Source organism: Lagenorhynchus albirostris, chromosome 6 (assembly GCF_949774975.1).
Source record: "Lagenorhynchus albirostris chromosome 6, mLagAlb1.1, whole genome shotgun sequence".
NCBI lineage: Eukaryota > Metazoa > Chordata > Mammalia > Artiodactyla > Delphinidae > Lagenorhynchus > Lagenorhynchus albirostris.
Window position 1 is genome coordinate 121,024,845 of NC_083100.1, and position 13,307 is coordinate 121,038,151.

The 13,307-nt window shown below is 35.9% G+C and overlaps 2 protein-coding genes across 2 annotated transcripts in view; both read right to left on the reverse strand.

Annotated features, from left to right (window-relative positions):
- EPB41L5 (erythrocyte membrane protein band 4.1 like 5) overlaps window positions 1-13,307 on the reverse strand; it is a 165,473-nt gene that overhangs the window by 150,134 nt on the left and 2,032 nt on the right. The gene's annotated exons all lie outside the window — the stretch shown is intronic.
- The window catches only part of PTPN4 (protein tyrosine phosphatase non-receptor type 4), a 170,757-nt gene continuing 166,190 nt past the window's right edge, over window positions 8,741-13,307 (reverse strand). Inside the window, exon 27 of the mRNA XM_060153152.1 lies at window positions 8,741-9,155. Coding sequence (XP_060009135.1) covers window positions 9,069-9,155 — 87 coding nt within the window. The 3' untranslated portion in view covers window positions 8,741-9,068. The remainder of the gene's footprint in view (window positions 9,156-13,307) is intronic.

Below are 13,307 nucleotides of genomic sequence, written 5' to 3' on the forward strand. Positions count from 1 at the left end.
TGGCATAATTAAGAGCGGTCAGTGGTGGCAAGCAGGGGACAAGAGCAGAAAGCAGAGTGCAGGATACTGGTAGGTTATTTGGATGGTGCTTAAGAAAGCTTCAGTCACAGATAGAATGTTAGTAGGAATGAGAGTAAAGCTTTTGCAAGTATGCTCCAAATTCAGAAGTCTTAAAGGTGCAGATTGATACATTTGTTTTATAAAAGTATTAAAAATATCGTCATACCCATCAGTCCCAAATAAAAATAGTCAAAAGACAAAGAACACCATGTGAAACAGGTCGTGCAACACGTATGACTGTCAAATGACTAATTTAATTTCCAACATCTCATGCAAATAAAACATTAAACAACCTGATGTAAAAGTGAGCAAAGGATATCGATATGGAATTTAGAGAACAAGAAATACAAGAGATCAATAAAGATATGAAAATCTATCCAACCTCTTTCTAAATAAAATGTATGTCAAAATAAGATATTTCTTTCATGAGATGAGCAAATAAATGAAGTTTGATATCAGTCCTAATCAGAATGTGGGGAAACAGACATTCTTATGTTTGGTGGAAGCATAAAGTGATATAATCTTCTCTGAGAGCAACTATTCACATTTAAAAAGGCAGGTGCCCAATGCTTAGCAATCCTTCTGCTAGAAACTGACCCTATGTGTAGACTTGCAATGATTAGTGAAAATATTTGCACGAGGGGGTACTATTCTTAGGGGCGGGGCATGGGAAAGAGGCTTTCACAACTCCTGAGTCTTCCTTATACTGTTTGAAGTTTTAGTATCATGTACGTTAGAGGCATGGCATTTACTTTTGCCTTAATTTATTTCTAGATACAAAATTAAACATCATTTTCGCCAAGAAATTTTCTTACAGATGACAGATGGCATGCCTAGCTGCACTTGGGGAAGGTATGAGGCAAGTGGGCTTCAGACACATGAAGAGAGGTCCTTTACCTTGACTGACAAGGTCTTAGGGTAGGAATACCAGAGTAGAGAGGCTGGGGCTGGGAGAAGAGGAATCCCGCAGTGGCCACAGTGAAGGAGGAGCTTCTCATCAGACATTCTTTAACCTTCTAAATCCCCTTTAGTTCCCGACTGACCCACCCACCCCCAAACACAGCCACTGTGTGAGTAATTCTAGAAATAAATTTTGCATTTCGCATTCTCCTAGTCTCTTATAATCACCCACTAATGGAAAAAACGAACCACTGTCTGAAAAGCCCAACAACAAAAACTCCCATAGAATAATCTTCAAAACTCCTATACTTAAATTACTAAAGCACATCTTTATTTTGCAGTTGAACAATTTAAAGTCACAGCTAGAGTTTTTTCACGTTTGAACCTGAACAACTAGTTCTCAATCGAAATGAATTATGGCCAACAAAATATGTATAATAATAGCATTTCATAACATAAACTGCTCTTAGGGTTAAAACAGTTTTAATGCAAACCAACATTTTTATCCTGTTTGCTGTCAGTCTTCATAGTTTTTTTTTTTACATGAAACTCATTGCAGGAATTCTAATTTTTCACTGAAATTAAGACAAATCCACAAGGCCTTTCAAGCACACAGTAAGCTGCAGTGACAAATGCATAGTGATGATTTCAAATTATCCAGTATTGACCAAATTCAAGCTTAAACATTTTAAGTGAACCCTAAGCTTCTTTGTCTCCTAACTATGGGAAACCATATGGAAAGAGCTATTTTTGTGAAACAGGGAAAGAGAATTTAAAAAATTAAGAGGCTAATTCTATTTAGTTCAGTACAATCAAACGTGAAATGGCAGCACATATGTAAAATCATAATTTAATTAGGAAATAAACGAGACTTTTAACTAAATGACTTTTTGCCCTTCATATTTACATATAGCACCTGTTACAAGAAAAAAAATTCCCAAATTAAAACAGCCTCTACATAGAAATATTTTTAAAACTACTACTTAAAAATATCATTGATGAGTCTATAGTAAACTATCTGTCCTAAAATTAAGCCTACACTGTAGAAAATAAAGACTAGCTTTTCTTATTTGAAAAGATTGCCATATGGATTGTAACTGCAACTTCCTGACGCTACAGGAACACCGGGCTGGACAGCTTTTATTTGCCTAAGCAGAAATATGCTAATGACAGAAAATGAAAACAGCTTAATGTAAACTTTTAGTCTCTTAAATCCTGCCCCTCAACATGTATTCGAAGTGTCAGGACTTTGCCCCCTTCAACTTACTGGTGATGAAGCACTGACTTAAATAACGCCTAATACAACTCAAAACCAAACAGATGGGTTTCCAGGTGTTCAAGTAATGTACAAAAATGCAAAGCAGAATGGTTACAGTGAACCAAACTTGGCTGAAGCTAGCTGAGAGAACTCAGAGTCCAGCAAGACTATCAACTGGGTAGCCTTTATTGTACTAAATAAATTACAAAAAAGTGGCGAAGCTAAAATCACACAAGTTACCTTTTAAATATCAAATGATCAAGAGATCATAAAGCATTTAAACTTGGGTCCAATCCAATGAGTTCTACATGCTAATCCATTGTATTTTTCCATATTTACAAAACTCCTGGGATAAATTTTACCTTTAAATGTATAAATTAAGTCAGTAGTAAGCATGAAATAAAGTGCTGTTTGAAATTCAAGAAATCAATTTCAGCATTGAAATCTGACCTACTCTACAGAACACAAGCAAGCATGAATAATCTTGTCAACTAACTGAAGGGTGGGAAAAGATAAGTGCCAGAGACTCCCAGAATTGGGTTGAAATTTTCCTGCTCAGGAAGGCAAAAAATTCAGGAGTAGAAACGAAAAAGCTTCTTTCAATAAAAGGTAAAACGGGTTCAAGTGTGACTACAGTGGATTTAGTGAAACCACAAATCAGCACCTCTTTCAGTCCAAGATTGTAAGTAGGGCTGAGTCTCCTTGACGGCTTCATGGTGGTAACTTCATGTAGCAATGTGACATTTTAGTTACGATTATCAGCAGCAGTAGTTGCTAAATTTTGGAAACTCTCAGGGTTGAGGGGGCCTGATTTTAATCCTTCAACAACTGTAACAAAAGTCAATGAAGGAAAAGATTACCTTACTTCACAAAGACTCTACCGTAAAGGGAGATCATTAATTTTTTTTTTAAGTTGGAGGGATGGAAGTAGGAGTCAACATAACAAAGGCCCCACTGAGCCAAGCTTAGTGCGTGATGAATAATAAATACTACCTTTCAGAGAAACTGCTGAACAAATTTTGCTGGTTTATAATGTAGGGCTTTTTCTGTCTTCTGTTCCGCTAAATTAATAAGCCCTTAACCATACAAGACACCACCGTTACACGTCAGAGTTGGGCTCAGTGGTCTTACCTGTCCAAGATACTGAGAACAGAAAGCAAACCATTTATTTGTCAGGGCCTCTGCACATATTTACTGTGGTGACACTTAGGCACGGTTTTCTGGCTTCACCGAAGTCACACGCTCAGAGTGCTGTCCTCATTTGCGGCTGTGACAAAGCCTGAGAACTTTCCTTCACGGTAAACGCACGGAGCAGAACGCTTACCCTCAAACACATGTACCCCTAACACACTCCAGAAGTCTAGAATTCAATTATTTTACACTTAAAAACAGTATGCACACATTTTTTTGAAAATTTCTAGAGTTAACACAAAGCAAAGTGAAAAAGAAGGTATTTGAAATATTGAAATATACTTCAATAATGATTGCTCTTATTTATAAAGAAAATTACATTTTTCTTCTAAAATTGCATTTTGTATAACGAAGTGGAAAACACTCTTCCTTTCCTTTTCAATCCCTTGCTAACTTTTTTTTAAACAAAGAGAGTATCCTTAGAATCGAGTCTTAATTCTAATAACATCTGAAAGGTACATTCATTTCTTTACAGCATGAAAGACATACAAATATCATTTTTTCCTTTTTAAACAATGAAGCAAAAGAAGTTAACAGTTTCAATCTTTTGTCCATAGAAAAATATTTTCTATATCATTTATGCAACAACAGGTAGGAAAATTCTACAGTGTTTAACTGAAACTTCTACGAGCATTTACAAGGCTTTCAAACATTTTCATTCCTGTACTGAAAATTTTAAAAGGTTTCAGGAAGTTAAACATTAGAACCTCCTCCTAAAATTGTAGCCTTTAACTTGCAATATTGCTAATACCTTTCACTTTGTAAATTAAAAAAAAAAATTGGTTTACTTATTTATGCGCTGAGCCCTACCTAGTCAATGTTGATGGATGGTACCCCAGTGGATTCTACCTCTGGCTGCGCATTTAGCTTGGATTACTACAATAAAGATAACGATGACTAGGAAGCTTTAGAAATCAACAGTAAACGGCAGTAGAAAAACATACAAATAAGTAGCAGCAAATTTAGATATGGAAACAGAAATAACTATTTGGTGTCTACCCACAACAATTTCACCCAGATTATAAAAATAAAATGTCTCATTTCTCACTGAAATAGGGCTTGTTTTTGATAACATTGAAAGGCTCATTGTAGGAACTGCTGCTGAGAATAAGTGAAGTCTGTGTGTAATAAAACATTGTGTTGAAAATAGTTGCAGATTTTGTAAAGTAAGTTAAACCCAAAAAGTACAATTTAGGGATTAATTTCATGGTCTCTCTATAAAATTGCTGAAATTATCTATTCGCAGTTAGCCCTCAAATAAGTTTCGTTATTATACAAATTCCTTTGGAGCTATACAACTTTCTAAAAACTTTATAAAACAGTTGCTACAAGCTGTGTTGTGATCACAGAGACCCCAATAAATCTTTGCCAACAGATCAGTAATTCTGATATTTGATGAAGTTAATCCAGTGGGTTTTAAAAACAGGTATTTTACTTAGAGGAAACACCAGAAAAAAAAAAATGGTTGCAGAAATTGTGGTTGGCTAGCTGAAGCAAACGTGGGAAGAAGTAAGCTGTGTTAACATAGTTACTTTGTTGATATGGCAGCTTACGTACAAGAAAGCTGTGGCGTAATTTCTCTCTCTCCTCTTATTATTAAAAGATGTTGGTTTCAACAAATATTTACCTTAATGTAGGTGACAAATGCAAATTCACCTAAACTACAAAATAATTACTACAAAATAAAAGAGGTGTAAACATACCCCACATTATTGTGGCATAAATAATTTTTATGAATTCAAAACTACTTTGGCAATCTTACCATCAGAATACCTTTAAATATTCAAAACACGGGTATTAAATAGAACATTGTTAAAAATTCTTGTTTCCTTCTCCCTTTCCGATAAGACCATAAAACAAGTAATGCTTTAATTCTACTGCACGTTCACATTATGAACATAAATCATTTAATTGTAAGTGGACATACATTCTAAACCTTAGTTCTATGTTTTAAGTGCTTTTAAAACTTAGACCTCTAATTTGCATTTCAGAATGTTTTCACACTGCATGTATATCAGCCTAAACAAGCAGAGTTGGGGCCCTAATTAGGATTGCTTTTTAAAGCCTACTTGTTCTCTAAATTAAATGACATCTTCTAAGGTCATCAAGTTATTAAGTAAAAACACTGCCTGAGTATAACTCTTGAACTGAAATAGACTAAACTTCACTAGAATTTATGATATTCACATACGTTGCCTATAAGAATAGAAGGTGAGACTGGATAAAATCTTTCAAGTTTCTTTCAGCGCTCAGGTTGTAGTACTTGTGGTGCAGACGGGAGGCCTTTGTTCCAATACCTGATCAGACCTGGTCAGACCTGCCAACAGATAATAAACAACTCTACAGGTACCACAGTCCTTTACCCCTGTTTGTTAGTATTAGCCGTTGTGAAGCAACACATGCATCATCGCACAAAAGCATCTCTATGTGTATATATTAGCACTTGAAACCTTCAAGTAACTGTCTTAATGGCTTAACATAGCTTACACACTTGAAGTCAGTTTTTAATCTGTAAATTTTCTCTTTACTCTTAACCAACATGGTCAACGCCCCCCCACTTGTGCTGGGCAGGCCGCACAAAGGAAAGGGTTGCTTATGCTAATTACTCTGCCTCGGTTTTGGATGTATGCACTGGTTTAACAAATACTACCAGGTATTCCTCTTGTGAATGCGGTCTATTCCAAAATATTCCTCAACCTATGTACACAGTGCTGACACAAACCAGATGTTCAGTATAAGACCGAAAATGAACCTGGTAAAACCATCCTAAATCAGAGAGGAAAGGTTTTTACAAACATTTCTTAGCATTTACAAAAGCCCCTTGATTCACCAATACCTATTTCCAGTTGTGAGAATAACAGTCAGCACTGATTTCTTGAGTGTGTGTGTGTCTTGCAGGGGGGTGGGGGGGAAACTGGCCGCTGGAGGGGGAGGGTAGTTTAGCTAAAGAAATCTGGCATTTTGTTACACACTATTACATTGATATGAGTGGAATCTAGAACTACTTGGTGTATGAAAGCTGGGATTATTCCTAGAACCCTATTTAGATTGACAAACAGATTAAAAACATTCTCAGGCAGGGACTTCCCTGGCCGTCCAGTGGTTAGGACCCGGTGCTTCCACTGAAAGGCAGAAGTGCTCACTGCCAACAAATTATTAGAGTTACTCTCAGAAGTGTAAACAGAGCCCTAAATCAAAGAACATGCCAACCATGACATTTGTCTGTTTATGTCTATATAACTTGTATCTTTTTATCTATGGTTGTCATATTCTGTCCATATAGTTAGGATAGGTTTTCTTTTTAATTCAGGTGAAAAACTACTGCCAAAACAGTTATTAATTCTTAGATCCCTGACATTTTATTCTTTCACTTTCCAACTTACCATGGTGTTGTACAGCAGCCTGAATCACATCTATCTGCTGGCAAAGAGCGGAATGTTCAAGAAAGACTACAGAGTTATTTACTATCTTATACTGTCTTGACTGTGAAATTCAGAAATAGATACAAGAATTTCTCTTTGACATAAAGGTCATGCTTACTTTTCTCTTTTAAAAAAAGGTAAAATATTTTAATACAGTAATGTATTTGGTATCTTGGCTATTAATGTTTAGGACTTAACTTCCTAAAATTTACTATTATGGATTTTGAATATTTGAAATAACATCATTTAGATTATACTGAAGATTTAAAAATGTACATTCTCCCGCTCATACTAAATGACATTCCAAAATATCTACCATTCAACTGTAAATTTTATCAAGACTATACAGAAATATTCAGAAACCGCTAGTAAGTGAATCTATTTTAACCATAATCCATAGAAAGTAATTGTGTAATATAACATTTCAATAGCTGAGAAAATTTCCACTTATATTAAAATTGGGCAATTTCAAAGTTCTATCTCTCTGAGGACTTAAAAATTAAAAAACCTGAAGAGGAGAATATACACATCCTTAAAGGGAATCAGGTCCTCCATCAGGCTGGACAATCAAAACTCTCCATAGTAACATGCTTATAACTTAATAAGTATATATAAACTGGAGCAACTTAATTGTACACAAAAATGACAAGAAAGCCCTCATTTCAGCTACTGAGGGATTACAATCAGAAACACTCAATGACGTTTCATCCCTCGTTTGTGGTCTGCCAACCAACAGACCAGTGTGAACAAAGCTTGGTAAGAAATGAAATGAATGCTGATCATTTACTTAGTGATAGAAACAAGTCACAATTAGCTGCTCTAACTTTAGTTTAGAGTTTCCATATGTTTAACTTTAATGTGTATAGTAGATGCTATTTCTAAAGTCAGGGATAAAATAAATAAGAAATTTGAAGAATAAAGCATCTTTTAACTTCAGCTGCTAAACTGTAACCCCTGTCCCTCAGGAAAGGAATGTGCAGGTTTTGAATAATTCCATAGCAGCAGAGCGTTCACTCAGTAGAACACAAATTATCTTGGCTTCTTGTGGCAAAATACAGGAATTGAGCAAGAAATAGAATTTCATTACTCTTCTTTGACTGCATAACTCTCAATACGAGAAGCTATTTTTAAAAATGTGAACTGATTCAAAATGCATAAAACTGTAAATGTACAATATACATACGTACCTCCTAGTGGGGTCAAAGGAGGAGTGCCTTTTCATTAGACATACAAAGACGTCTCAAGGCACTTAAGGGGTTAAGACACAATGCATGCATTCCTTTACATCAAGTATGTGAAATCACATGATTTGGAATAAGCCAACCTTATGATAAATATAAGTTACATTATTAAATTCAAGAAAATCTGTAGGGCTTCCCTGGTGGCGCAGTGGTTGAGAGTCCGCCTGCCGACGCAGGGGACACGGGTTTGTGCCCCGGTCCGGGAGGATCCCACATGCCGCGGAGCGGCTGGGCCCGTGAGCCATGGCCGCTGAGCCTGCGCGTCCGGAGCCTGGGCTCCGCAACGGGAGAGGCCACAACAGTGAGAGGCCCGCGTACCGCAAAAAAAAAAAAAAAAGAAAAGAAAAGAAAAATTGTAGATTCTTATTTATACTTTCTATAAGATGCTGGTAAATTGACAATGTGCAGCATTTCCTGGGAAAAGCAAATTCCACCTTTCTTCTTCCAAACAGCAGGTCTCTATGGGGGGAAGTGTAGGGAAAGATGTGCTGCATCCATAGGCAGTGTATTGGCTAATATTGAGAATGATATTGCTAACATTTAAAAAGTAACATCTGGTAACCAGTATAGTAAGAACATGAATCACTGGGAAACACCAGAGCTGACTCCTGATGTTGACTTCTTTTTGCTTTCAAGATACAAGTGTACAACAGAGACGATGAGAATTCTGAGCCTTGTTTGTGGCAATTCTACCAGAAGGGGACTGCATGGCACCACCACAAGATTTCGTAAATTACCCTGAACATACTCAGTTATTCACTATTTGTTTGGAGCAAAGCATGAAAGAGTCTTCAAACACATGAATGACAGATTTTGAGAGAGTGACTCTTTTTTGAAACATAAAGTGCAACAGTGCTGAAGTTTTCAGTTTTTGTTAGTTCTTCATTTTTTTTTTTTTTTTTGTCTGTTTAGATGCCATTTCCTGCAAGCAGTATTATGGCACAGTGAATATAATGGAAAGCAGTTTTCCAACACATATCCCAGACCTTTGCTTTCTTATTTATTTGATGATGTCGTTAAAGGTTTAACAAATCCTTCTTCATAAACTTTCAAAATAGCTTCACATACAAATCTGTATTGACTCTGAAAAATAAAATATAAAAAAGTAGAATGGATCAGAAAAACTAGAAAACAAACAAAGACAGACAAACATCTCACTTGGCTTGCTTATACAAGAAATACAAAGTAAGACTGCACAGAGATACCACTTTTCACCAAGAGACTGGCAAACAAAGTTTGACAGCATATTCTGTCGGCAAAACCCACTCATACATTGCTAGTAGGAATGTGTATACCACAATCCCTATGGATGGACAGTTGGCCTCATCTGACAAAATTACATTGATTTACCTATTGACCCAGCAATTCCACTTCTAGGAATCTATCCAGAAGACAAACTAGAAAAAGAAATTAAAATATTTATTCAGAAATGAGGCTATTCACTGCGGAATTACTTATAATGACAAAAAAGTAGAAACAATTCAAATCATCATCAGTAAGGGACTGGGTGAGTAATCTGGTACATCCTCAAAGTGCGGTACTATGAAATGGGGGGGAAAGGAAAAGAAGTCTACAGACTGCTACAGACTGATTCCAGGATATTTTGTTAAGTAAAAAAAGCAAGGCAGAGAAAAGTGCATACAACATATTATCTTTATAAGAGAAAGGGGGGGAATACAAATATGTACTATCTCAAAATGTATGTTAAGAAAAAAGCAAGGGAAGGATAAATCATAAAAAAAATGGTTTCCTATAAGGAAAGGAGTGAACAGGGTGAAGGAGAGAGATAGAGAATATACTTCTTTTATAGATTTTACTTTGGAACCATGTAAAGATACTCCATAATTAGAACATTAATTTTAAAAGCCTCTATAAATTGAAAATATAAAACATATCAATGTATGTATCTAGTTGATGGCATAACCACATACAGAGGAGCTATTTCAAAGGACTTTGAAACAGTAATTTAACTGTGTATCTCTGTAGAATATATATCCCAAAGCAAAAAGCACTGTGGAAAGAAGTGAAAATTCTTTTTGGTAACGATACTGTTGGTAGTGTTAGTTTTGTTATTCTGAGACAGCTGTCGGGTAATCTGGAATAAAACAAATGAGGACTTGGGATATGCTAAGTCTTTCATTTCTGGTATTGTAGAGAACCAGCATTCTTGTTAAAGAAGAAAAGGGACAAAGACATAAGCAGAAAATGGTAAGTGAAAACACTGTGGTCTGAGTCTGTATTGGAAGCCGTGAAACAGAGCAGGGCCCTATGGTCTATGCCCCCCATGTCCTCAGCCTGCCTTTTGTCTGTGGAAAAATTTTAGCCAAAGAGTAACTTTAATCAGAGAAATGACAAAATGCAGAAACAATGGAAAACAGTCAAAGGCGACTGGATAATAATATAGTCATTAAGCAGAGTCAAGGACCTTTAGTTCCTCCTCAAGGGCTGTAGATAATATTCTAAGCCGTATCCTGTGAGCTGTCTTATAGATACTGAAACCCCCGCCAGGTGGAAGAAGTGAACTACACGATGACCAGGCTGTAGCCATGACATAAGCTGCCACAATTCCGAGAACTGGCCCCAAGGAAATGGGAACGAACCAACCCTGGAGAGGCCAATGAACCAACTCATTATATTGAAAACTTATAAATAAAGGGAAAGCATCAAGTGTTAATCTTGTCTTTCCTATACAGACTGTACCACTGGTTAACCAAAGAGCAGATGAGAAGTTTCTCTTTACAGAAGTATTCCAACTAATAAATAACAAAGGAATGATAGAATATCATCATTTTGCAAGCCCAACGAATTAATGATGCAGACATTGATCACCCAAGGCTGCTAACATCACAAAAAGGAAGACACAGACATCATGTACCCTCTGAAGGAAGCTGCTGCAACCTACAGATCCATTTACCAGTTCTGGAAAAGACAGAGAACACCATCTTGGGAACACAATCAGCAAAATCCAGACTATGGGAGAACAAGTAGCACAAACAACCTGTGTTGTTCATCAAATAAACTGCAAGAAGAAAGAAGAGAGACACAGGAGGAAGACACAGATTGAAAGAGGTTTAGGAGACACACAGACCAATCAAAATGTGTGGGCCATATTCGAATCCTGACGTCACACAAACTGTGAAAACAGAAACAAAAACTCATTACGTATGATATGATCCAGCAATCTGACTTGTGGATATATATCTGAAAAGATTGAAAGCACTGTCTAAAAGAGATATTTATACATCCATGTTCACAGCAACATTATTCAACAATAACCTAAATGTGGGAATAAACCAAATGTCCATCAACAGATGAAAGGATAAGAAAAATGTGGTATATACACACAAGGAAGTATTTTTTTCAGCCTTAGAAAGGAAGGAAATTCTGACACATGCTACAACATGGGTGACTCTTGAGGACATTATGCTCAGTGAAATAAGCCAGTCACAAAAGATAAAAACTGTGTGATTCCACTTATAGGATGTATCTGGAGCAGTCAAATTCACAGCAACAGAAAATAGAATGGTGGGTGCCGGGGGCTGGGGGAGAGAAAAATGGATTTAATGGCTATAGAGATTAAAAAGTTCTACAGATTGGTTATACAACAGTGTGAATATACTTAATACTACCGAACTGTACACTTAAAAATGGTTGAGATGGTAAATTTTACGTTTTGTATTTTACTACAATTAAAAGTAAAAAATCTATTATGTGTGGATATAGATATAGAAACCTCAAGAAAATACTAGCAAATCAAGTCAAGCAACATATAAAAAGAATTAAACACCATGTCTAAGTAAGATTTATCTCAGGAATGTAAGGTTAGTTTAACACCCCAAAATCAATCAATCTAATACATTATGTTAATAGAATAAAAGACACAAACTACATTATCATCTCAGATACAGAAAAAGCACCTGACAAAACTGAACACCCTTTCATCATGAGAACACTCAACAAACTAGAAAGGGAGGGAACTTTCTGAACTTGATAAAAGGCATTAATGAAAAATCCATGCTCACCTTATAGTACTTAGCGGTGAAAAACAGAAAACTGTCCCTTAAGACCAGGAACAAGACAAGGATGTGTGGTTTCACCACTTCTGTTTAACACTGTACTGGAGATTCTGGCCAGGGCCAGAAAAGATGAAAAGAAAACCAAGGCATCTATACTGGAAAGGAAGAAGTAAACTATCTCTATTTGCAAATGACATGATCTGTATATAGAGGATCCTAAGGAATTATTAGAGTTAATAAATGACTTTAGCAAGGTTGCAGGATACATGATCAATATGCAAAATCAGTTTTCTTTCTATATCCAAGCAATGAATAGTCCTAAAATGTAATCAAGAAAACAAGTACACTTACAATAGGACCAAAAAGACTAAAAAAACTTTAAGAATACATTTAACAAAAGAATGATAAGACTGTGCAATACACAACACTGTTGAAGGAAATTAATGAAGACATAAATAAATGGAAAGACATTTTGTGTTCATGCTTTTGAAGACGGAATATCATTAAGATGGCAACACTCCCCAAAATGATCTATAGATTTAATGCAATCCCTGTCTTGCTTTTTTTGCAGAGAGGACAAACTGATTCTAAAATTCTTATGGAAATGCAAGGGACCCAGAGTAGCCAAAACAGTCTTGAAAAAGAAGAACAGGGTTGCAAGATACAGATTTCCTGACTTCAAATTTTATTACCAATTTATAGTAATCAAGACAGTGTGGTATGAACATAAGAAGAGACATGTAAATCAATGGAATACAACTGAAAGTCCAGAAATAAACCTTTACATTTGCAGTCAAGGGACCCAGAGACAATTCATGGGGAAAGAACAGTCTTTTCAACAAACGGGGCTGAGACAACTGGAAATACACATGCAGAAGAATGAAGGTAGACCCCTACCTCACACCACATGCAGATATGAACTCAAAACGGATCTGACATTTAAATGTGACAGCTAAACTATAAAACTCTTGGAAGAAAAAACAGGAATAAATCTTTGTGACCTTAAGTTATGCAATGATTTCTTAGCTATGACACCAAAAGTGTATGTGATTAAAAACCAAACAAAACTGGATGTAATCAAAATTAAAAACTTTTGTGCTTCAAATGACTTAATCAAGAAAGTGAAAGAATAGCATAAACAAAAACATTTGCAAACCATAGAACTATAAGACGAGACTTGTTTTTAGAAAACATAAAGAACTCTTACAATTCAACAATA